General features: G+C 41.1%; 1 protein-coding gene across 11 annotated transcripts in view; it reads right to left on the bottom strand.

Moving 5' to 3' along the window:
- Positions 1-24,299, bottom strand: part of LOC135541255 (fibroblast growth factor receptor 1-A-like) — a 48,875-nt gene extending 24,576 nt beyond the window's left edge. For 9 of the 11 annotated variants that reach the window (XM_064967361.1, XM_064967416.1, XM_064967400.1 and 6 more), the window contains exons 1-2: positions 23,586-24,299; positions 5,841-6,021 (exon numbers count right to left, since the gene is read on the bottom strand). In XM_064967361.1, the coding sequence (XP_064823433.1) occupies positions 5,841-5,994 (154 nt within the window). In that variant the 5' untranslated portion in view covers positions 5,995-6,021; positions 23,586-24,299. Of the gene's footprint in view, positions 1-5,840; positions 6,022-23,134; positions 23,229-23,585 lie in introns of all 11 variants that reach the window. The other 2 variants (XM_064967370.1, XM_064967378.1) reach the window with 2 other exon arrangements.
- Between the last annotated feature and the right edge of the window lie 2,198 nt (positions 24,300-26,497).

Genomic DNA, 26,497 nt, shown 5'->3' with positions numbered 1-26,497 from the left:
ACATTTTTAGACACACTTTCTGATAGAATTCAGAAAAATTAAAAAGGAAAAAAAAGGAATTTGGAAAAAAATAACACGGATTTCATAGGGCCCTAGTTATGGCAAGCCTAAATAAGTTTAGCAGTGAAAATGTGCTTAACAAGTCACATAAGATGAACACACACTGCGTGCAATAGTGTGTAACATGATTTTTCAATGACTACCTCAGCTCTGTACCCCACACACAGATAATTGTAAAGTCCCTCAGTTGAGCAGTGAATTTCAAACAAAGATTTAGCCACAAGACCAAGGTTTTCCAATGCCTTGCAAAGAAGGGCACCTATTGGTAAAAAAAAAAAAAAAAATCACTACCAAGATACAGGCGTCCTCCCTAACTTAGTTGCAGGAGAGGAAGGAAACTCCTCAGAGATTTCACAATAAGGCCAATGGTGACTTTTAAAACAGTTAAAGAATGTAAAGGCTGTGATAGGAGAAGACTGAGAATGGATAAACATTGAAGTTACTCCACAATACTAACCTAATTGAAAAGAATGAAGCCTATACAGAACAAACATTATCTAAGTATGCATCCTGTATGCAACAAGGCACTCAATTAATACTGCAAAAAATGTGGCAAAGGAATAAACTTATTGTCCTGAATACAAATCTAATAGAACACATTACTAAGTACCACTATCCATATTTTCAAGCGTAATGGTGGCTGAATCATGTTATGGGTATGCTTGTAATTGTTAAGGACTGGGGAGATTCAGGATAAAAAAGAAACAGAATGGAGCTAAGTACAGGCAGAACCCTTGAGGAAAACCTGGTTGTCTGATTTCCAACAGACCGAGATGAATTCACCTTTCAGCAGGACAATAATCTAAAACACAAGGCCAAATCTACACTGGAGTTGCTTACCAAATAGATAGGGAATATTCCTGAGTGGCCGAGGAGCAGTTTTAACTTAAATCTATGGCAAGACCTGAAAGTGGTTGTCCAGCAGTGATCAATAACCAATTTGACAGAGCTTGAAGAATTTAGAAAGGAATAATGGGCAAATATTGTACAATTCAGGTGAGCAAAGCTCTTAGAGAAAGACTCACCGCTGTAAAAGCTGCCAAACGATTATTCTAACATCTATTGACTCGGGTGTAAATGAGATATTTCAGTATTTCACTTTCAATAAATAAGCAAACATTTCTAAAAACATGTTTTCACTTCAGTAATATGGGGTATTGTGTGTAGATGGGTGAAGGGAAAACAATTACTAATCAATTTTGAATTCAGGCTGTAACAACAAAATGTGGAATAAGTCAAGGGGTATGAATACTTTCTGAAAGCACTGTAGATATACACGGAGAACAAATGTCAGTGGTATGGATGTCAATATCTCATTGCTCAAAGTTGAAAGATTGACTGCATGATCTTTGTGCAAGGTGTTGATGGGTTAAAAGGTACTGAACTGTCTGTTCAAGCAATTGGTATCTTCCCAGTCCCCAGGTCCAGAACAGAGGAACTCAGTACCTTGAAGCACATTTGGCAGCGATTAGAGCCTTGAGTCTTCTTGGGTATGACGCTACAAGCTTGGCAATCCTGTTTTTGGGGAGTTTCTCCCATTCTTCTCTGCACATCCTCTCAAGCCCTATCTGGTTGGAAGGGGAGCGCTGCAGCATAACTATTTTTAAGTCTCTCCAGAGATGTTCAGTCGAGTTCAAGTCCAGGCTCTGGCTGGCCCACTCAAGGACATTGAGACTTGTCCCGAAGCCACTCCTGCATGGCCTTGGCTGTGTTCTTAGGGTCGTTGTCCTGTTGGAAGGTGAACCTTCGCCCTCAGTCAGGGGTCCTGAGCACTCTGAAGCAGGTTTTCATCAAGGATCTCTGTACGGTTCATCTTTCCCTCGATCCTGACTAGTCTCCCAGTCCCTGCCACTTAAAAACATCCCCACAGCATGCTGCCACCACGCTTCACCGTAGGGATGGTGCCAGGTTTCCTCCAGATGTGACGCTTGGCATTCAGGCCAAAGATCTTGCTTTCATCAGACCAGAGAATCTTGTTTCTCATGGTCTGAGTCCTTTATGTGCCTTTTGGCAAACTGCAAGCGGGCTGTCATGTGCCTTTTACTGAGGAGTGGTTCCGTCTGGCCACTACCACAAAGGCCTGATTGGTGGAGTGCTGCAGAGATTGTTGTCCTTCTGGACGGTTCTCCCATCTCCACAGAGGAACTCTGGAGCTCTGTCAGTGACCATCAGGTTCTTGGTCGCTTCCCTGATCAAGACCCTTCTCCCCCGATTGCTCAGTTTGGCCAGGTGGTGGATCGAAACGTCTTCCATTTAAGAATGGAGGCCACTGTGTTCTTGGGGACCTTCAATGCTGCTGAAATATTTTGTTACCCTTCCCAAGATCTGTGCCTAGATACAATCCTTTCTCGGGTCTCTACAGACAATTCCTCCGACCTCATGTCTTGGTTTTTGCTCTGAAATGCACTGTCAACTGTGGGACCTTTATATAGACAGGTGTGCCTTTCCAAATCATGTCCAATCAATTGAATGTACCACAGGTGTACTCCAATCACATTGTAGAAACAAGGATGATCAATGGAAACAGGATGTAGCTGAGGTATAATAGCAAAGGGTCTGAATACTTATGCAAATAAGGTATCTGTTTTTATTCGTAATACATTTACAAACATTCCTAAAAAACTGTTTTCACTTTGTCATGGGGTATTTTGTGTAGATTGATGAGGGAAAAATGTTATTTAAATACGTTTTAAAATAAGGCTGTAACATAACAAAATGTGGAAAAAGGGGTCTGAATACTTTCCGAATGCACTGTACAATGTAGCGTATACTAGGCTCTTCCTCCAACCAGGGACCACACCCATATTGTATACCTTACCCTCAGGACAGCATTAGCAATTCTGATCACGGTAAGCGCTCTCTCCATCTCAACAAAGGCTCTAAACAATAAGGGGGAGAGGGAGTATGAGAGAGAGCAAGAGCGTGTACACAGCAGGATCTAGTGCCAGTTGCCATGGTGACCCCAGTTGAGCCTAGTAAAGGTATTTCCTGGATCACATGTCTGACATGTCCTTAATCCCAGCAGTAAAAAGGGGCCAGAGGGTAAGATCAACTTTCTCCTCAAACCAAAGCGAAGGGGGGAATGGGAAGAAGCAGCAGCATTTAGGGATGGGCCACAACTATCTAATTGAAACAGGCTAAAACATAAAAGAGGTCCACCACACTCTGTGTGGGGCCATAATATTGCTTAGGTTTTTTCCCTCCAAAAGTCTATCAAGCTGATAAGGCTATGTCAACATTCCAGCTATCAATCTAGCTGCAGACGGCTCTTAAATATCCCATTGACTTGTCGCGGTTGTCGAGCAAAGACCATCTAGTCTTATGATTACAATTGGGATCACAAACAGCAACAACTTGCAGCATTGGCCTCACTATTGAGGAGCAGACATACTTTGAATACCCTTATTTTTTATTTCTTCCAAAATGGGAGAATCAAGTGGGAAGCATTGAGTCAATGTCTAATTGAGGCCACTTACTAGTTTATGCATTTCAAAATCAAGAGTCATCTAAATGTATACCCTGTGTCACAGTGGGACCTACATTAACATTGTAAATAGTGATGGAATGACTGTAGACATTCATTAAGGGATATCAGTATGTAACTAAAAATACAGGTGAATAGACAGTCAGTCAAACCAAAGTAGTAAACTTCCATGAGGAGGTTGTGGCTTAGTTGATCCTTCTGCTTTCATGGTTGGATTAAGATGAATTAGGGACTATATTTTCAGAAAGCAACCCAGCTGGAATAGTCTTGCTGGCATGCTTTCTTCCAACCATTTGGAAAAATTGATTGATAACCCTGAAAATCAACTTAATTACACAAAATCATGAAAGGGATTTTGTCAGAGAAGTAAGCATGCAACACAGGGTTTGAAAAAAAAAAAAACGCTTGAGTCTATGAGCACAGGACTGCCTCCAAAAACTGAACACATTGGCTCCAGTCTATAGAACCTGCGCTGGCTTCCAGATAGGAAGCAATATGCCGCGTGAATGACTGTTGGGATTTCCTGCTCTCGCCGGAGTGATGGTTGAGTGCAGCACAGAGATCTTAGTGAAAGCAGGGAGATGGCATAAGCAGAAAGACCACTCTTGGTGGCCAGATAACCTTTGAAAAACTTTCAGCAAATGACCAACATTTCCATCTAACCCCCTCTCTCTGTATTGTGCCTCTAAACCCCTCTATGTCTGAAGAGAGTCTGAATTAGTGGCCATGGCAGCTCTGGGTTTTGAGTCCTCTACTGAAGTGTCAGTGTCTTTTCTGCTTTGACTGACAGCGCCACAGGCCTCAGTACAGGAAGCAGATCTCACAGTTCAAGGAATCCACTGGGTTTTCCCATGCAGCCCCACCATTCGATGACTTGTCTCCTTTAGAGACTTCTCCTTTTGAGGAGGTCCTTTTCAACCCAATCCTCCTCAAAGAGAAACACGCCACAAACAAATACTCAAGAGTAAGCAAAAAAAAAAAGTTTTTAAAGGAACTAAGTGACATGCATAAAAACATGACAATTTCCACGTAATAAGCTATTTTGTTTTCCGCCCATGACAAAAAGAATGTGACCAAATAATTCTGCCGTGATTGTTTGTGAACAGCTGAAGCAATCAGTCACCCAGCGGGGAAGCATGAGGAAAGTGATGCACTCCCAAGTAGTGTGGAGAGGGAGGCTGAAAGAAAAGCAGAGGGGGCCCTAAATAATACCTGGCCATTTGGTGATTGAAAAGTGGGTGGAGAGAATGCATCAAGCTCCCCACTCCACCAGCAATATATCCCCCAGTCTTTCTCATTCTAGCTGTAAGAATATACACTGTCACTCTCTATGGTTTAGGAAGGGCTCCAAGTGGAGTAGTTTCCTGGTAGTTTACTCTATTCCATCTGGCAAAAAAAACAACAAACACTTTCATTACAAAAGAGAAGGAGAGAGAGGAGAATGCTCATGCTAGCTAGGTAGTGAAGCTGCCTGGGCCTGAGGCTACAGATGGGAGGCATTTACTCCCTCCCCTCCCTCTGTATTGGGATAAACACAGCCTTGCCTAGTTTATTTAGAAGGCTTACAGCCCAAGATACCCTCGTTCATAATTACTTTAATTATAATGCTGGGCTTTATTATATTCCTTTTGCAGCACTCTACTTCCGACTGCTGAGTGTAAGCATCCAGAACTATACACCCACAAATCCAGGCAGCCATTACACTATTGGAATTTATCCAAAATACACATTTTTCAGGATTCTGTTTCAGTGACCCTTTTCCTTTTTTTTCAGCCGAGCTTCTGCAACTATTGGGTTGCCTTTTTGTAGGCAACCTATAAACATAGCTATTTCAGTGCTAAAACAATATAACATAGTAGAAACTGAGAGCCATGTCAAACTAGATCCAGTTAGGCTCATACGGGGAATTGGGTGGGGGCTGCACTGAGACTACAAAGAAACTTAAAACACTGGAAAAGTCTCTAGATTATAGTACAACTAGAGACCAGAGGAATAAAAGCATTACAGGTAAGATGGAGTGCTTGTAAAATTTAGACCATTGTTTATGTTGGTAACTACATCTTCTCTAAATCCATCTACTGAAGTACATTAATAATAAAAAAGGGCAGCATACGACCCATTTCAAAAGGGTCTGGGATAAGAGCCAGTCAAATATATTGTAGTTTATTTTGACTACAAAAACTTGATCAGGAGAAATGTGACAAGTAGACATACAATTTAGGTGATGGACTGGTGCCATATTTAAAATAAAATAAAACATTTTTTATTTTTAAAGGGCCAGCGAGGGGAGTCTTACCTTCATCTGGGATGGCAGGCCGGGCCTGGGAGGGTAAAATCTGGGCAAGAAAGGCCAGAACCACCAGCACACTCTGCACCGCCAACATCCTGTGGGGTGCGCTACAGCTGTTGATTACTCTGTGACTGGAACTCCATCCGGACCTCTGGGGCATCAGCACTGAGGCATTCACTGTGCCAAACTGGAGGAACAAACAACAAGGTGAAACTGTGCTCACGTGACATGTGAAACACAAAATTATGATTTGAGAGCCTTGCATGAAAACCCATGAGACCTAAACTGAGAGTTGGGCTTACCGCATGCTTCCCAGTCGAAACAGATAGCGTATATGACGATGAAATGGTGACACTTTTGTTTTGGTGTTTTTTTCCCCGGCTGTTTGAACAACATTTTTCTTGATGCAAGCCAAAGTTCGGTAGCTGTAGTCTACGCCCCTTCGTTAGTGAATGGGCAACAGTAAGAATTCTTCAATTAAGTGCTTGATTTTATTCAGTGACAGACGACTAGTTTTCATGCAAATTCTTTCACTTGAGAAATACTGCACCAATACGTCTTAGATGTAAAATTGCTTGACTAAGACCTCCTCGGCAAAAACATCAAAAGTAATGACAGATTTCTTGATTTACCTTAGATTGATTCTGACTATTGAGGAAGAGTTACTGTATGTTGAGTACGGCATCTCAAGAGGGACAAACCGTAATATTGCCATTATTTTCAAATTTTTCAAGCAAAGGTATTTTAAGGGAGTATGCAAAAACAGACGTTCACGTCACCTAGTTGAGTTCTGATAGGAGCAAACTGAACCTGTATGCAGATGCCTTTAGCATACTGAGGAAAAATAGATGTTGAGCTTTGCTAAAAACTGAAACACAGCTTGATTTCTCTCACAATGACTATTGCATTTAATGCAAAATTAACGTGTTGTTCATGTAAAACAAACACATTGAAAGACTAACACTGCACCAGAGAATTATACTGAACGAAAATATAAAAACACAACATGCAACAATTTCAAATATTTTTCTGAGTTTCGGTTCATATAAGGAAATCAGTAAATTTAAATTAATTAGGCTCTAATCTATGGATTTCACAGTGCAGTGACTGGGAATACAGATATGCATCTGTTGATCACAGATGGCCATTTTCTTTTAAGGTCTCACAATGGGCCTCAGGATCGTCACATATTTCTGTGCATTCAAATTGCCATAGATGAAACGCAATTGTGTTCGTTGTTTGTAGCTTATGCCTGCCTATATCATAACCCCAATGCCACCATGGGGCACTCTGTTCACAACGTTGACATTAGCAAACCGCTCACCCATACAACAACATACACTTGGTCTGCGGTTGTGACGCCAGTTGAACGTACTACCAAATTCTCTAAAACGGAGGCGGCTTATGGCAGAGAAATTAACATTAAATTCTCTGGCAACAGCTCAGTTGGACATCCCTGTTGTCAGGATGCCAATTGCACTCCTCCTCAAAACTTGAGACACCTTTGGCATTGTGTTGTGACAAAACTGCACATTTTAGAGTGGCCTTTTATTGTTCACAGCACAAGGGGCACCTGTGTAATGATTAGGGATGAACAAAATATTGGTGAACATATCAGAATCGGACAATAATAGCTAAAAATTCCAACATTGTATCAGCCTGATGTCTCGTGCAAACCAGATGTCAAAGCTGACGTGCATACCTATATAACGTGACGTTATCACCAAGTAAAATTTTGCCCTACACGTGCAACACAGCATTCCTAACCTGGCCCACAATGTCTGCTGTGTGCATCGAGTCGTCAACAAGTCGAGCAGCCATTTGAAAGATTAAGAACATTTCAGAGGCAACTCAAAGGCGAAATCCATTAACGCCAAGATAATGGAATTCCTTGGCCTTGACAATCAACCGTTCTCTGTCGGGGGTGATGTTGGCTTTCACGATTGGTCGAGCACCGGTACACACTATCAAGTGCGCTATTTTTCAGATGTTGCCCTATCAGAGTCACAGTGATATCGTCACTGCATACTATGGAACGCCGTTTGGGTCTTTGCGTGTAAAAAAAAGAAGAAACTCAAATAAGCTTTTAAATTTGACACGTCAAATAACACAGTTCTATTATATATTGTGTGTTCTGAATTTGCCAGTGCAAGCCAAGTGCCACCATTACTATCAGTAGCACTGTCAAAGCTGTACAAAAAAGTCAGCAGACATCGGCCATGAACGATGTTAACAATACCGCGTTGGTAATAAAGAATTATTTGTTCGACCGCAACTTCTGGGGTAGCTAGCTTTAGCTTTGTGCCAAGCTAGCACTAATACAACCAGCCTGAAAACAATGACCAGTAGAAAATGCAGTCATTTTCATTATTCTTAGCAGCGATTTAGGAATCTTTGTGAGTAAGTATTAGCTAGGTAGCCACTTGTTCGCCTATTGAAATTGAACTTCAGTTCATGAAAATAAATAGCTAGCCAGCTACTTAACCCTGTTGACCAAAACTAACGTTATAAGCAGCCAGCTAGCTTCATCTGGCTAGAGAGGCTCGGCCGGACCGAAGCTAGCCACAATAAGGATTAGGAACAAGAGTGGAATTTGCAGTTTTCCTTCAACATAAAAGTACCTCTTTGAAAGTGATGTAGAAGGTTACAATTGGTGGAATCATGCCATATTTAGACTAGATAATGTTAAACAAGGTTGGAATGTGAAGCAATGAAATGGGGTATCAGTCTACTCCAGTGGTCGCCAACCAGTTGATCAAGATCGACTGGTCGATCTTCAAGGCATTCCTAGTCAATCACCAAATATTTCTGTAGAAAAGCCAATGAACGATAAAGGCTTGCACTCCTTTAAAAAAAAATTGTTTTGGGCGGTTGCCGGTAGGTGCACTTGATTCAAAAGTCCTATGCACCAGGTAAGCAAAGTGTTCCCATGAGACAAACTCCGCCTACCCGGCAGACCAGCAAATCTGTGACTAAATCGAGTGCAACTACTGCGCTGCCCAATCGGATAGCTCAAATCACTGTGGCTACAGAGCTTACATGATCCTGGCCAAAGCCAAGTTTAATGGGCTACTAGTCTACGTAAGATTTAATAACTTTTAAAACCATGACCATAGAAAGACTCAACGAATACAGCAAAGAGCTGCTGTTTATATGAGTGAGTTCATATTTAAGTTTATAATCAAATCAATTTTATTTGTCACATACACATGGTTAGCAGATGTTAATGCGAGTGTAGCAAAATGCTTGTGCTTCTAGTTCCGACAATGCAGTAATAACCAACGAGTAATCTAGCTAACAATTCCAAAACTACTACCTTATACACATAAGTGTAAAGGGATAAATAATATGTACATAAAGATATGAATGAGTGATGGTACAGAGCGACATAGGCAAGATGCAGTAGATGGTATTGAGTACAGTATATACATATGAGATGAGTATGTAAACAAAGTGGCATAGTTTAAAGTGGCTAGTGATACATGTATTACATAAAGATGCAGTAGATGATATAGAGTACAGTATATACGTATACATATGAGATAAATAATGTAAACATTATATTAAGTAGCATTGTTTAAAGTGGCTAGTGATATATTTTACATAAATTCCCATTATTAAAGTGGCAGGAGTTGAGTTGTGTTGGCAGCAGCAGCCACTGGAGTTGAGTTGTGTTGGCTGTTTAACAGTCTGATGGCCTTGAGATAGAAGCTGTTTTTCAGTCTCTCGGTCCCAGCTTTGATGCACCTGTACTGACCTCGCCTTCTGGACGATAGCGGGGTGAACAGGCAGTGGCTCGGATGGTTGTTGTCCTTGATGATCTTTATGGCCTTCCTGTGACATCGGGTGGTGTAGGTGTCCTGGAGGGCAGGTAGTTTGCCACCGGTGATGCGTTGTGCAGACCTCACTACCCTCTGGAGAGCCTTACGGTTGTGGGCGGAGCAGTTGCCGTACCAGGCGGTGATACAGCCCGACAGGATGCTCTCGATTGTGCATCTGTGGAAGTTTGTGAGTGCTTTTGGTGACAAGCCAAATTTCTTCAGCCTCCTGAGGTTGAAGAGGCGCTGCTGCGCCTTCTTCACGATGCTGTCTGTGTGGGTGGACCAAAACTTAAAACTTACTACGCTCTCCACTACTGTTCCATCGATGTGGATAGGGGGGTGTTCCCTCTGCTGTTTCCTGAAGTCCACAATCATTTCCTTAGTTTTGTTGACGTTGAGTGTGAGGTTATTTTCCTGACACCACACTCCGAGGGCCCTCACCTCCCCCCTGTAGGCCGTCTCGTCGTTGTTGGTAATCAAGCCTACCACTGTTGTCGTCCGCAAACTTGATGATTGAGTTGGAGGCGTGCGTGGCCACGCAGTCGTCGGGGGAACAGGGAGTACAGGAGAGGGCTCAGAACGCACCCTTGTGGGGCCCCAGTGTTTAGCGGGGTGGAGATGTTGTTACCTACCCTTACCACCTGGGGGCGGCCCGTCAGGAAGTCCAGTACCCAGTTGCACAGGGCGGGGTCGAGACCCAGGGTCTCGAGCTTGATGACGAGTTTGGAGGGTACTATGGTGTTAAATGCTGAGATGTAGTCGATGAACAGCATTCTCACATAGGTATTCCTCTTGTCCAGATGGGTTAGGGCAGTGTGCAGTGTGGTTGAGATTGCATCGTCTGTGGACCTATTTGGGCGGTAAGCAAATTTGAGTGGGTCTAGGGTGGCAGGTAGGGTGGAGGTGATATGGTCCTTGACTAGTCTCTCAAAGCACTTCATGGAGACGGAAGTGAGTGCTACGGGGCGGTAGTCGTTTAGCTCAGTTACCTTAGCTTTCTTGGGAACAGGAACAATGGTGGCCCTCTTGAAGCATGTGGGAACAGCAGACTGGGATAGGGATTGATTGAATATGTCCGTAAACACACCAGCCAGCTGGTCTGCGCATGCTCTGAGGGCGTGGCTGGGGATGCCGTCTGGGCCTGCAGCCTTGCGAGGGTTAACACGTTTAAATGTTTTACTCACCTCGGCTGCAGTGAAGGAGAGTCCGCATGTTTTTGTTGCGGGCGGTGTCAGTGGCACTGTATTGTCCTCAAAGCGGGCAAAAAAGTTATTTAGTCTGCCTGGGAGAAAGGCATCCTGGTCCGTGACTGGGCTGGTTTTCTTTTTGTAATCCGTGATTGACTGTAGACCCTGCCACATACCTCGTGTCTGAGCCGTTGAATTGCGGTTCTAGTTTGTCTCTATACTGACGCTTAGCTTGTTTGCACGGTCACCGTTTATATTCAACACTATTACAAAACACGCTTCTCTGTACTTCCGCTCGGGCTGCAGCTGCAATGAATGAGTAGCCAAGTATCGAAAGCCCTACGTTTAATTATTATTAGCTTGTGTCAATTGTAATATTAAGGAATATTTAACTTTCTCTGGTCATAGGAACAACATGAATTTGTGCATGATGCAGATGCGGTGCGACTCGAGTTGCGCCATCAGGTGGAAGACGGTGTGTCACCTCTCTCTGGTCAGTCTCATCGGAGGAAAGGAAGGAGAGAGCTGGGACCGTGAGAGGCGGTAGGGAAAAAAATTGTTTCACGGTCATCCAACTCTGAAACGTGGGCATCTTTCTAGAACTTTCATAGAGCATTTCGGCCTGAAGATCACTGATGTTGTGATTTGACCTCGTTGACCATCAGATGCAGGTACTATCAGTCCAGTAAAATTAAAACGGATATTATTTAAATTCATGCTCCACAGTGCCTCACAAGTGCTAAACCAACTGATCTAATTTGTTATCAAAGCTCAAGTTTTGAAATATAATATGGTCTGATTAACAATATTGGCAGGCCAAACATATATCTAATATGTGGTGATAACTGCCCAAACCTCATACCTACAAAACTGTTTGTGTGAGGTTAATGTTTAAAAAAAATCTGAGCAGTAGATCTCAGCTTAACTTTTGCAGTCAAAAAGTTATCTTGACTCAGAAAAGGTTGGTAACCACTGGTCTACTCGGTGACACCCACAGAACACAACTGAAGAGTTTATGCAAATATTAGCATTGTAGCTCTTATCGCAGGATTGTGACTGTGTGAAATCACCTCCCCAGTCAGCCTATTGTGTGTATTGACATTCATATTGCACTGTACAGCTTTCACGATTGGGGATCAATTAAAATGGGGTATCAGTCTAGTCCATAGCCAAGATATTTTATCCCAACGTCCTCCTCAGAGTTAGACTCCAAAACATCCACACAGTATTGTTTTCCCTTGGGAATAGTGTTCAATACACATAGATTGACAATAAATGTGGCTCAGTTCACAGTTGTTTCATAGTCCCGCAATAAGAGCTACGACGCTAATGTTCTCTGGGTGTCACTGAGTAGACTGATACCCCATGTCATTGATCCACAATCCATAGGTAAGGCTGTACAGTGAAATAAGTATGCCCTCAATGCAATTCTAAAGAATAATACATCCAGTGTGATTTTAGATTGTCAAACTAACAAAATTGTCCTCATTTTATATAACATTCCAACCTCGTTTAGCATGATCTATTCAATTATGGCATAATTCTAGTATTTGTATTCATTTGCATCACGGTCAATGACACTTTTATTTTTAAGGCTAACTGCAAAGTCCACTATTGTGGCTAGCTTCACATAGATGGGGCCGACCACCATTAAATCAAAGGGTTATTTTCGATGACACCTAGCTATAAAGTTAGCTAGCTAACAATAGCTACTGAAACAGATGTCGTTTTGCTGTTTGGGGGAAGAACATTGTTTGCATCCATGAGCTGGCTAGCATTTTTTTATGACCAGCACTGCAGGTGCGCGAGACAACTTTACCAGCATACCATTTCTGGTCATGGGGACATACGTAAATGCCAACAAAATAACTTTTGTCAGTGTGGTGTGTGTGTAACCTTTATTTAACTAGGCAAGTCAGTTAAGAACAAATTCTTATTTACAATGACGGCCTACCCCGGTCGACGCTGGGCCAATTGTGCCCCGCCCTATGGGACACCCAATCATGGCCAGATGTGATACAGCCTGGATTCGAACCAGGGACTGTAGTGACACCTCTTGCACTGAGATGCAGCGCCTTAACGCACACACATGGACGCAGCGGTCTAACTATTTAACTACTAGAATTCTTAAAAAGGTCACTAACATTTTAAATATCGGTATAGTTTTGTTGAGCGAGGAAATATCAGAATCAGACAAAAATGTAATCTCGGTGCATCACTAGCAAATATCATGCTGTTTAAATCAGCTTCTTGATATGCCCCACCTGTCAGGTGGATGGATTATCTTGGCAAATGAGAAATGCTCACTTATTGGAATGTAAACAAATTTGTGCACAAAATTTGAGCGAAATAAGCTTTGTGTATATGAACATCTTCTGGGATCTTTCACTTCAGCCCCTGAAACATGGGACAAACACTTTACATGTTGCATTTATATTTTTGTTCATTGTAACAAGTACAAGAGATTTTCCATTGTTGTTTGATAAAAAAGTAGGTTTTTGAATTAAGGTTGGTGTTTGCATTTTTTGCATGTGCAGATACTCCCTGTGTGATAAGAAAATACAAAGCATGCATCAGATTGTTTTGGAATACCTGAATAAACAAGTGAAATTGTATTCCCTAGTTCTAAAGAAAGTTGTTTAATTATTTATATGCAAAGAGTAGCTAAAACACCTTTCTTTACAAGCAGCAACTTTAAATAAGCTTGTTCTAAAAATGGCAACAATGTGGGTGCTAAAGTCATCTTTGTTGCCATGATATAACAAGGAAGAAACAATTAATAAGAATAAAGGGAGGATACAAGAGATAACTGGGCAGGCAGAGCTCATGTGACAGACTTGCTCCCCATGGCTGTTGATGGCCAATTGAAGCTGGGGACGTATGTTGTAAGTGGGCACACTGCTGTGGGTGACCCTCACATGCATATCTGCTCACCCCAACACCCTGCAACATCACCAAAGAGATTAACACTTGCCCCTCACCCCCATAATCCCCCGAGGCATTTGTTAAGGACCCAAAAACTCAGGGCTGTTACGTGACACCCCTGTTGAGAGGCAGCCAAGCCATAATAATAAATATATATATATATATATACATATATCGCAGATCTATCACCCAACAGTTGGCCCCAACCCCAACGCAATCTCCAACCACAATTTGTTCTCATCCCTGTCAAGTTGTTGTAGGGTGCTGGATTCTGAGAACACGCCTATTCGAAAACAATGAAGTCTACATAGATTTTGTCTAAAGTAACAAGCATTAGCATCTTTGGAATTAAATCAGCAATATACATGAGATTGGATGCATATATGAACATAGTCTACATAGTTCACTGATGTAAAAGCATGTAGGAGTAATCCAAAATCTATAGATCCAAACAAAAAAATCTATGGCAAACAATCCGGTGCAGGTCAGGTCATCCATACGAGTTAACAGATTGGCTGTCTAACAGGCAATAATGATGGGCAAAGTCTGAATGGTCTTCATGAGTGTTCTCCACTTAAACATGTTCCTTGTACTGTCTTCAAAATAAATTCAATTTCACTTTCCAAGAATGGCCTAGTGTTCCGGCACAGACCCGTAAGCAGTGAGTCAGTGCCTGGTCAGGCTCCAAGAATCCACTTCAGCTGCCAAACAGAAGGAAGTCCGCACAGCACACGGCCAACCACGTTCCCTGAGCGCTCATCACTACACAACTCTCCACGATGAGGGAACCAATGATGTCGTCAGTGTGAAATATCACGCAACGCCCATTTCCAAGTTTGTCAAGTGCAACCTGCATTTTTACGGTAGGCCTATGCTAAAAACATACCGCACAAAACACACAAATGGTTAAATGAATGTTTTCTGAATATTATATAATCAGAAAAAACTATTCCCAAAAAGGAATTATTGACATTAAACACTGTTAATCTTGTGGTCCACTAGACTCCTCAGGTACCTTTTGAGAAAAGCACACAAAACAAACAAGACGTTCAGTTAATTTATTCTCACCATCTCCGACAACTACGGATATTGACATAAGCATTACGCATCTGCAGCACCGCTTGACTCGTAAAATACCCTCATCTCATAGATGTTGTGCAACAGAGTTTGGAAATAAATACACAGTCACAAGAGATGTGGTCTCTGGCAGTTGACACTAGCATTGTTAAATGTGTTCTTGAATTGAGTCCGTAAGGCTGCTAGAATACAATTACTTTTAGTGTAAGTAGACACTTATCCAAGTAAACAAAAACATTTTCTCTCAAACAATATGTGTGGGGTCCCTGCTTATCGTGTCACATATCCTCTACCGAACATACAATCACACTGAATCCACACGGAGTCACATTTGAGACAGAGATGAGCTGCTGGATCAATGTGCAATGCAGGTCACACAAGAGTTGTGAGTTTTGATAGAGACATAGAAATTTGTAAATGTTTTCAGAATGTGATGAGATCTGCCTTCACAAAGCATGACTAAGTCGCTTTGGATAAAAGGGTCTGCAAAATGGCATATTTTTTATAATATTAAGTTGAATTTAAACATGTAGAGAGACAGGGTATAAGCCCAAGCATGGCCTAATAATTACTGTATCCATCCATGCATACAATTCCTTAGCTCTGTTAGATTCTGTAGTCCAACCCCACTCATTTCTCCCCTCCCAGAGCCAGTCTTGTCTATGGAACAGACACACCAAGCTTCTCTCCATGGGAGTTCAATTTAGGGGCCTTACTCAGTTTGCCCATTCCATCCAGTTAAGCTGCTTTCACAAGTCGGCAGCAGTCAGATGTGTTTAGTCTGCTTTTCACCATTAAGTATGCCATTGCCGACTGTTGATCTGGCTGTGTTAGAACTACAAGAAAGATTTTATAGCTATTTAAACTCTCGTAAGAATGTTTCAGATGAACTACATGTTCACTTATCAGATGGTTCTCCGATTGAACATGTTCCAGCATATAAATACTTAGGTATTTGGATTGATATGGATTTGACGTTAAAAAAATTCATAAACATATGAGCTGGTTCAGAAGCTAAGATTTAAAGTTGGCTATTTCTACAGAAACAGATCGTGCCTTTCTCTAAGCAATAGGGAAGCATATAATTCAGTCAATCTTTTAATCTGTTCTTTATTATGGTGATATTATTTATCAAAGTGCAACTGCTACAACTCAAACCACTGGACCCAAGCTACCTTAATGCCATTCGTTTCTTCGCTAAAAGACCCACAGATCTATACATTAATCCCTATTTGTTTAAAAATTCCATCTAACTAGGTAAATCTGCACCCTTTGCCTTGATGACCGATTTACACACTTGCCATTCTCTCAACCAGCTTCACATGGAATGCAGTCTTAAAGGAATTCCCACATATGCTGAGCACTTGTTGGCTGCTTTTCCTTCCCCCTGCAGTCCACCTCATCCCAAACCATCTCAATTGGGGTGAGGTCGGGTGATTGTGGAGGCCAGGTCATGTGATGCAGCAGTCCATCACTCTCCTTCTTGGTCAAATAGCCCTTACACAGCCTGGAGGTGTGTTGGGTCATTGCCCTGTTGAAAAACAAATGATAGTGGGACTAAGTGCAAACCAGATGGGATGGTGTATCGCTTCAGAATGCTGTGGTAGCCATGCTGGTTAAGTGTGCCTTGAATCCTAAATAAATCACTGACAGTGTCACCAGCAAAGCACGCCCACACCACTCCTCCTTGCTTCACGAGGGGATCCATACATGCGGCGATCATCTGTTCACCTACTCTGCATCTCACAAAGACACAGTGGTTGGAACCAAAAATCTCAAATTTGCACTCATCAGACCAAAGGACAGATTTCCACTGGCCTAATATCCACTGCTCGTGTTTCTTGGCCCAAGCAAGCATATTTTTCTTATTGGTGGCCTATAGTAGTGGATTCTTTGCAGCAATTTGACCATGAATACCTGATTCATGCAGTCTCCTCTGAACAGTTGATGTTGAGCTGTCTGTTACTCTATGAAGCATTTATTTGGGCTGCAATCTGATGTGCAGTTTACTCGAAAGAATTTATCCTCTGCAGCAGAGGTAACTCTGAATATTCCTTTCCCGTAGTGGTCCGCACGATAACCGGTTTCCACAAATTAACAAGGCACACCTGTTAATTGAAATGCATTCCAGGTGACTACCTCATGAAGCTGGTTGAAAGAACGCCAAGTGTGCAAAGCTGTCATCAAGGCAAAGGATGGCTTTGAAGAATCTCAAATATAAAACATATTTTGATTTGTTTAACACTTTTGGTTACGACATGACTCCATATGTGTTATTTCATAGTTGATGTCTTCACTATTATTATAGGAAAAAGTAAAAATAAAGAAAAACCCTGGAATGAGTGAGTAGGTGTCCAAAGTTTTGATGGTACACACACACACTTAGGTTGGAGTCATTAAAACTAATTTTTCAACCACTCCACAAATGTCTTGTTAGGACATCTACTTTGTGCATGACAAGTCATTTTCCCGACAATTGCTTACAGACAGATTATTTCATTGTATCACAATTCCAGTGGGTCAGAAGTTTACATACACGAAGTTGACTGTGCCTTTAAACAGCTTGGAAAATTCCAGAAAATGATGTCATGGCTTTAGAGGCTTCTGACAGGGTAATTGACTGAATTGGAAGTGTACCTGTGGATGTATTTCAAGGCCAACCTTCAAACTCAGTGCCTCTTTGCTTGACATCATGGGAAAATCCAAAGAAATCAGACAAGACCTCAGAAAAAAAATTGTAGACCTCCACAAGTCTGGTTCATTCTTGGGAGCAATTTCCAAACGCCTGAAGGTACCACAAGGAAGGAGACGCGTTCTGTCTCGTAGAGATGAACATACTTTTGTGCGAAAAAGTGCAAATGAATCCCAGAACAGCAAAGAACCTTGTGAAGATGCTGGAGGAAACAAGTACAAAAGCAACTATATCCAGAGGAAAAAAGTCCTGTATTGATATAACCTGAAAGACCGCTCAGCAAGGAAGAAGCAACTGCTCCAAAACTACCATAAAAAAAGCCAGGCTGCAGTTTGCAATTGCACATGCGGCCAAAGATCGTACATTTTGGAGAAATATCCTCTGGTCTGATGAAACATAAATAGAACTGTTTGGCCATAATGACCATTGTTATGTTTGGAGGAAAAGGGGGAGGCTTGCAAGCCGAAGAACACCATCCAAACTGTGAAGCACGGGGGTGGCAGCATCATGTTGTGAGGATGCTTTGCTGCAGGAGGGACTGGTGCACTTCACAATATAGATGGCATCATGAAGAGGGAAAATTATGTGGATATATTGAAGCAACATCTCAAGACATCAGTCAGGAAGCTAAAGCTTGGTTGCAAGTGGGTCTTCCAAATGGACAATGACCCCAAGCAGACTTCTAAAGTTGTGGCAAAATGGCTTAAGGACAACAAAGTCAAGGCATTGGAGTGGCCATCACAAAGCCCTGACCTCAATCAGAACATTTGTGGGCAGAACTGAAAAGGTGTGTGCGGGCAAGGCCTACAAACCTGACTCAGTTACACCCGCTCTGTCAGCAGGAATGGGCCAAAATTCACCCAACTTATTATGGGAAGCTTGTGGAAGGCTACCCGAAATGTTTGACCCAAGTTAAACAGTTTAATCTCTTCGGGCAAGGGGGCAGTATTTTGAAATCTGGATGAAAAGCGTGCCCAAAGTAAACTGCCTGTTACTCAGGCCCAGAAGCTAGGATATGCATATAATTGGTAGATTTGGATAGAAAACACTAAAAAGTTTCTTTAAAAAAAAATAGTTAAAATAATGAGTATAACAGAACAAATATGGCAGGCGAAAACCTGAGGACAAACCATCCCGCAAAAAATGTTCAGCCTACCACTTTTCCAATGGCTGTCATGTTATTTCTGAGGCGAAAACCTCCCAGATTGCAGTTCCTAGGGCTTCCACTATATGTCAGTCTTTAGAAAGAGTTTCAGGCTTGTTTTTGAAAAAAATGAGTTAGAATTTGTAGTTTTTCTAAGTGGCTGCCATTTTGGCTGTAGTGTTTCCATGTGCGTGGATGAGAGCACGTTATTTGTTTTTTTATCTCCGGTAAAGACAATAACGATTCTCCGTCTTAAATGTTATCGTTTGTTTACCTATTAGGGTACCAGAGGTTTGATTATAAACATTGTTTGACTTGTTTGGAGAAGTTTATTGGTAAAGTTTGGGATTCATTTTGTATGCATTTTGAAGGAGGGAAACCGGTGGAGTATTGAATGAAGCGCACCAGCTAAACTGAGTTATTTGGGATATAATGGACTTCATTGAACAAAATAACCTTTTAGGATGTAGCTGGGACCTTTTGGAGTGCCAATAGAAGAAGAGCTTCAAAGGTAAGGCATTCATTATATCACTATTTCTGACTTTCATGGCACACCTGCCTTGGTTGAATTTTTTTCCAATGCTTTTGTATGAGGGGCGCTGTCCTCAGATAATCGCATGGTGTGCTTTCACCGTAAAGCCTTTTTGAAATCTGACACAGCGGCTGGATTAACAAGAAGTTTATTTTGACGTATGACACTTGTATTTTCATGAATATTAAATATTTCTATCATTTGAATTTCGCGCTCTGCAATTTCACAGAATGTTGAGGTGGATTGCTAGCGGAACACCTGCTCCAGAAAGGTTACAGAAAACTTTGCCAGCAGCATACCACCCTGCATACCACTGCTGGCTTGCTTCTGTAGCTAAGAAGGGTTGGTCCTGGTCAGTTCCTGGATGGGAGACCAGATGCTGCTGGAAGTGGTGTTGGAGGGCCAGTAGGAGGCACTCTTTCCTCTGGTCTAAAAAAAATGTCCCAATGCCCCATGGCAGTGATTGGGGACACTGCCCTGTGTAGGGTGCCGTCTTTCGGATGGGACGTTAAACGGGTGTCCTGACACTCTGAAGTCATTAAAGATCCCATGGCACTTATCGTAAGAGTAGGGGTGTTAACCACGGTGTCCTGGCTAAATTCCCAATCTGGCCCTCAAACCATCACGGTCACCTAATAATCCCCAGTTTACACTTGGCTCATTCATCTCTCCCCTGTAACTATTCCCCAGGTCAATGCTGCAAATGAGAACGTGTTCTCAGTCAACTTAACTGGTAGAATAACGGATAAAATAAATAAAAACAGACAATGTTACCAAATACTAATTGAGTGTATGTAAACTTTTGAACCACTGGGAATGTGATGAATGAAATAAAAGCTGAAATAAATCACTATTATTCTGACATTTCACATTCTTAAAATAAATTGGTGATCCTAACTGACCTAAGAAAGGGAATTTTTACTAGGATTAAATTTCAGGAATTGTGAAAAACTGAGTTTAAATGTATTTGGCTAAGGTGTATGTAAACTTCCGACTTCAACTGTATGTATGTATGTATGTCTAGTACCAGTCAAAAGTTTGGACACACCTACTCACTCATTCATTTTTACTTTACCAGGGAAGACACATTGAGACGTAGGCCTATTTTTCAAAATGTGCCCTGCATATGTGTGTATTGTATTGTGCAGGGCACATTTTGAAAAATAGGCCTACGTCTCAATGTGTCTTCCCTGGTAAAGTAAAAATGAAAAAAGGACTGAATTCTTCCAAGTTTCTAAATATGTTGTTTAGTTACTATGCATGTGCATCAAGTATTGTAACAAGGTGATCTCCATTTCAAAAGATATAACTTCAGTCTATTTTTCATATAAATTACAGGTAAGATTCTCCAATGTAGGCTAAGTTATTCAATGCTACATTTCACCACAAACTATTATTAAATCACTGAAACAACTTTCCAGAGAAACAGTAAGCTACAATAACTCTGTGCCAACCCAGCAGCCTAGTAAATTACAGGGCAGGACAATTCCTCACTTCCTTTCCTACAGCTCAACAGAACAACTTTTTTTCCTGGTGAACTCCCTAAGGGAATGCCGCTTAGCTCAACCATCCATCTTCTCCCTCTCATTTAAAACCAACTTGATAGTAACTTTGTAGGCTCATTGACACTATCCATTCTAAACCTGCTTCCATACAAAGTCAGCATTAGCAACACTGAATTGGCAAAGCAGGCTTTTGGGGTGGACACATGATTTAATTTATACTGAACAAAACTAAAACGCAACAATTTAAAATATTTTACTGAGTTACAGTTCATATAAAGTAATCAGTCAATTTAAATAAATTAGGCCATAATTTATGGATTTCACATGACTGGGAATACAGAAACACATATGTTGGTCACATATACCTTTAAAAAAAATAAAGTATGGGCAAGGATCAGAAAACCAGTCACTATCTGGTGTGACTACCATTTGCCTCATGCAGTGCGACATCTCCTTTGCATAGAGTTGAACAGGCTGTTGATTTTGGTCTGTGGAATGTTGTCCCACCCCTCTTCAATGGCTGTGCAAAGTTGCTGGATATTAGCGGGAACTGGAACACGCTGTCGTACACGTTGATCCAAAGCATCCCAAACACGGTCAATGGGTGGCATGTCTGGTGAGTTTACAGGCCATGCAAGAACTGGGACAGGTTTAGCTTCCAGGAATTGTGTACAGAATCTTGCGATATGGGGCCGTGCATTATCATGCTGAGACACGAGGTGATGGTGGCAGATTAATGGTACAACAATGGGCCTCAGGATCTTGTCACGGTATCTCTGTGCATTCAAATTACCGTTGATAAAATGCAATTGTGTTGGTTGTTCGTAGCTTATGTCTGCCCATACCATAACACCATGGGACATTCTGTTCACAGCATTGACATCAGCAAAATGATCGCCCACACAACGCCATACATGTGGTTTGCGGTTGTGAGGCTGTTTGGACCTACTGCCAAATACTCTAAATTGACGTTGGAGGCGGCTTATGGTAGACATTCAATTCTCTGGCAACAGCTCTGGTGGACATTCCTGCAGTAACCAATCACACGCTCCCTCAAATCTTGATACATCTCTGGCATTATTGTATGTGACAAAACTGCATATTTTAGTGGCCTTATTGTCCCCATCACAAGGTGCACCCATGTAATGGTCATGCCGTTTGCTATGCCACACCTGTCAGGTGGATGGATTATCATAGCAAAATAAATTAAAAAGCTCAATAACAGGGCTAAACTATTCTGTGCACAAAATGAGAAATAATATTTTTGTGAGTATGGAATATTTCTGGGATCTTTTATTTCAGTTCATGAAACATGGGACCAACACTTCACATTAAGCATTTATATTTCTGCTCAGTGTAGTTTGAGGTGTGCACTATAAAAAGTGATGGGGCAATCTACTTTCCTCACACCACATAGATCTCAGTTGTTTTGACAAAGAGCCACAAGCAAGAATGAATCTGCAAGCAGAACAGTTACCTGTTTGCATTGTACAGTATGTACTATTCTCCCAGTAAGTATGCTTACTACTTGGGGAAACAGACAGCCTGAAATCAAAACCCTGTAACTGATACTTCTAAGTAGTATTATTTCACAGCAAAAAAGCATCTTCCAATCAATATACTCTTGATCTTATTTGTTTCACGTTGTAAACATTCAACATGTGTATTCTTGGAAGTCAATGTAGTTGACTAAGCTTATTCCCAGGAGCCTGTTTGCTTGTTTCACATAACTCTTGAGTACTAAAGCATCTTTCCTTTAAAACAATCTAAAACAAGACTGAATCTGAAGGAGAAGGCATAGGGATTTGGCTGGTATAAATCAGAATCCCTCCCTCTTGAAATGTTTGGGAATGTTAGGATGGCTAGGCCCTACTGACGACCACTGGAAATGTTGGCGATTAAAGATAAGAGTACTATAGGCTATAGAGAGAGCATGGGGGTGTGATCCTAGAAACCCTAAAAAGTATTGATATTTTAAAGCAGAAGGGTACCTAATTCCAATCTGAGGTAAATAAATCATGCATAGAACACTTCAAATTATGGGCTATTTTGAAGACAGACTCAAGCAAAATCTTGTGCAAACATGTTATGTCAAAACAAGCACTGACTTGAAGCTTTTAATTAGCCAGGAACACAGGTGACGGAGGTAAAGGCAATATATCTAACAAAAAGGGAATGACAAACACATTTTCAAAATAAACATTACAAAAACAGTAAAATACACTGCATAGCCACCACGCCATAATATTTCTTCATTGAAAATGCAAACTGATAAAACCCTCTAACCAAAGGTGTAACATTATGCATGTCATACTGAAGAAGGGGAACTTAAATCCTAATGTAGGCCTATGTTAGGGCTAATTGAAGTGATCAAACAGAAAAGCAACAAAATAAATTACAACAAATAAATACTCAACTTTAATCTTCTCTCCCAATGTTCCAAGTGTTTGAAGAGGTGACTGAGCTTCCAGATGGTTATTGCCCCCCCACTACTCCAAATGCTCTCCCAAACTAATTAAGCACATGACAAACAAATTAAATTACAAAACCATCACCAAATGTAACATTTAACTGAATACACAGGCAATTTTCTAAAATGTGTCAAATTAAAAACTCACATCATTGGTGCATGGTTTGTTTCCAAACCAGAAACATATGTCCAGACTCCATATAGGAGGGGGACTAGTGTTACAGGCAATTTAAAAAAAAAGTTATTTCTGAGAGTCATCTGTCACAATGTGGATACCTGATACTGATCTAAATAATGCTAGATAGGTCTCCCTCACTAAAAATAATTCTAGCAGCACGCGCTGTGCCGAACATGTAAATACAAATTATTCCAATTTACACCTTTAAAAAAAAACCTACCTTTTTGACAAAACCCTCGAGAGGCGACGAAACTGCCAGCGTAGAAAAATGTTGTACTCCGAGATTTGATGTTAATTTTCTCTTTTACAAACGCTTGAATATCCAACGTAGTTTATTTTAACCCGTAAATATGCGGTATTAAACGAGGAAACTTTTACAATATATTATACTTTTCCCACGTTTACCCAACTTGCCCAAAAGAAAAGAAAACAATGCGCAAAGCATCAAAAGAAAGCTTCCTCCAGGGAGAAGTCTGCCCCAATCCCAGTCCTTCAAAATGTACAAGGTAAAAACGTAGAAAGAAAAAAAATGTAGGATAGGACTACATTAGCTACTATAAAATGTGATTAAGTCTAGTTGTACCTTTCGGCACGAAAAGGTGTGCAATATTCCCACTTCAATTCTAAGAGATTTTAGAAGCGATAGAAGATCCGTTCGTCGTTTTCATAAATCCATTAGCACACGAAGAGACAGTCAAACCGACTCCAAAAGTTCCTTTGCTGGGGTTTTACTGGCTGAAAGACTCGATATTAAATTGTTTTAATTGTGCGTTCATGTCTATCTAACTTCTCTCAACTCAGGCTGCCCTCGACCACCCCCAGCCAAATTACTGCATACAGACAACGAGATTCCAGATTCGTGGAAGCCTTCCCCCCGACCATCGCAGCAAATGCCTATTCGCATCACTCGGTAAGAACAAACCTGGCTTCCCCTGCCATCCACAACACCTCTGTACCCACGTTTTTCAGCGCGCTCTTTGCATTGTGGGATTGTAGTTCTAAACGCGCGCTCTTTGCCCTCACACACACACAACACATTTCAGATATTATTATTTTTTTTTACAGGAAATTATCCTAATTTGTATTACTGCATGTATGCTAATGTTCCTTTGAATGCTCAGCATTGATCCCGGAACAGACTTATTATAAAAGACGCACACATACACACGCACAACCACACCATTCTATATATCACAGTAGCTGCTGGGCATTAAGGCTTAACTGTATAGAACACAGTATGTTGGCAATTAGACCTGACATAATAAATGTAAATCCGGGACACTCAAATTAGTATAATATTGGATGGGTAGGCGTATAACGCGAACGTCTAGCAACCCGAAGGTTGCGTGTTTGAATCTCATCACGGACAACGTTAGATTTTTAGCTAATTAGCAACTTTGCAACTACTTGCTACTTTGCAACTCCTTAGCATGTTAGCTAACCCTTCCCCTAATTTTAACCTAAATCCAAACCTTAACCCCTAGCCTAGTTAACGTTAGCCATATAGCTAACATTAGCATTACCCACATAGCCACCTAGCTAACAAATTGCAATTCATAACATATTGTACGAATTGCAATTTGTAACTTATCATATGAATTGTAATTCATAACATATTATACGAAATGGACGATGGAAATCCACAAATTAATACAATACCATACGAAACGTAACATGTCATACTAATTGGAGTGTTCCGGATTTACATTTACTATGTTACCTCTACCCCTGAGTCCAGGATGGATAGAGATGCTACAGATTCTGCTACTGAAAGACAAATACCTAATTTCAGGCTGAGCCACAAGTATGGCTGTTTATAACAGGTAGTAGTTACTGAATCTTGTTACAGAAAACGCCAGAAAGAATGTATCTACCTAGTTGACCATTACCCAGTCTTATTCTTTTTGAGAGCAATAATGCAGATCTGAAAGGCCCCCATTGACATACTAAAGGGGGGCCCCATTGACCAACTATAGCAATGCATGGAGGTGGCAATGAGGTGTGAACCAGACCAACAGAGACTAATGAGGAGAATACTCATGGTGCATTTTCACTGGGGATTTACCCCAGTGTTTTAACAAAAAGCTCAAGACTTTTGTGTTTCCACGTCCACGGCCCGGCTCCTAGAACACTGGGCCATGGCCTCAGTGGACCTGCACCGACTTGGGGCAAAGGCAAGGCCGCTGGGGCTTTTCATGTATAATTTTCATAACAATAAGCAAACTGTGAACATGGGTATAGGCCTTCGACGGTTAACACCTTTTCACAAAGCAACTTTTTCTCTGATTCTTCTCTTCACAAGTCCTCACTGTCAGCCCTAGCTATGGAAACACAATTTCCCTAGTAATTATTTCATGTAACCTTTATTTAACTAGGCAAGTCAGTTAAGAACAAATTCTTATTTATAATGACGGCCTACCCCAGCCAAACCCTAACCCGGAAGATTCTGGGCCAATTGTGCGCCATATGGGACTCCCAATCACAGCCAGTTGTGTGGTGAGAGAGGGTGAGAGTGAGTGAGTGAGGCTATGTGCACCTGCCCACAAAATGAGGTGGAAACTGAGCTGCATTTCAAATGTATGACCATATTAGAGACACATATTTCCCTCAGATTACACAGATTTACAAAGAATTTGAAAACAAACCTAATTTTGATAACACTCAATTTTGATAAACTCCCACCACAGTGTGCCATCACATCAGCAAGATTTGTGACCTGTTGCCACAAGAAAAGGGAACAAACACCATTGTAAACACAACCCATATTTATGTTTATTTATTTTATTTTTTGTACTTTAACTATTTGCACATAATATGACATTTAAAATATCTTTATTCTTTTGGAACTTTTGTGAGTGTAATGTTTGCTGCTAATTTTTATTGTTTATTTCACTTTTGTTTATTATCTACTTCACTTGCTTTGGCAATGTTAACATATGTTTCCCATGCCAATAAAGCCCTTAAATTGAATTGAAATTGAAATTAAATTTGAATTGAAAGTAAGAAAATAAACTAGAAGATAGGAAAAACATAAAGAATGCAGGCTCAGTAGAAAACACTGATGCCAGTTTGAAGAATGTAAATAAGCGCCCTAAAGATGTATCAATGCAACAGTAATAATGATACTACATG

The sequence above is a fragment of the Oncorhynchus masou genome, chromosome 1 (assembly GCF_036934945.1).
Source record: "Oncorhynchus masou masou isolate Uvic2021 chromosome 1, UVic_Omas_1.1, whole genome shotgun sequence".
NCBI lineage: Eukaryota > Metazoa > Chordata > Actinopteri > Salmoniformes > Salmonidae > Oncorhynchus > Oncorhynchus masou.
This window is presented reverse-complemented; position numbering and strand designations above follow the sequence as displayed.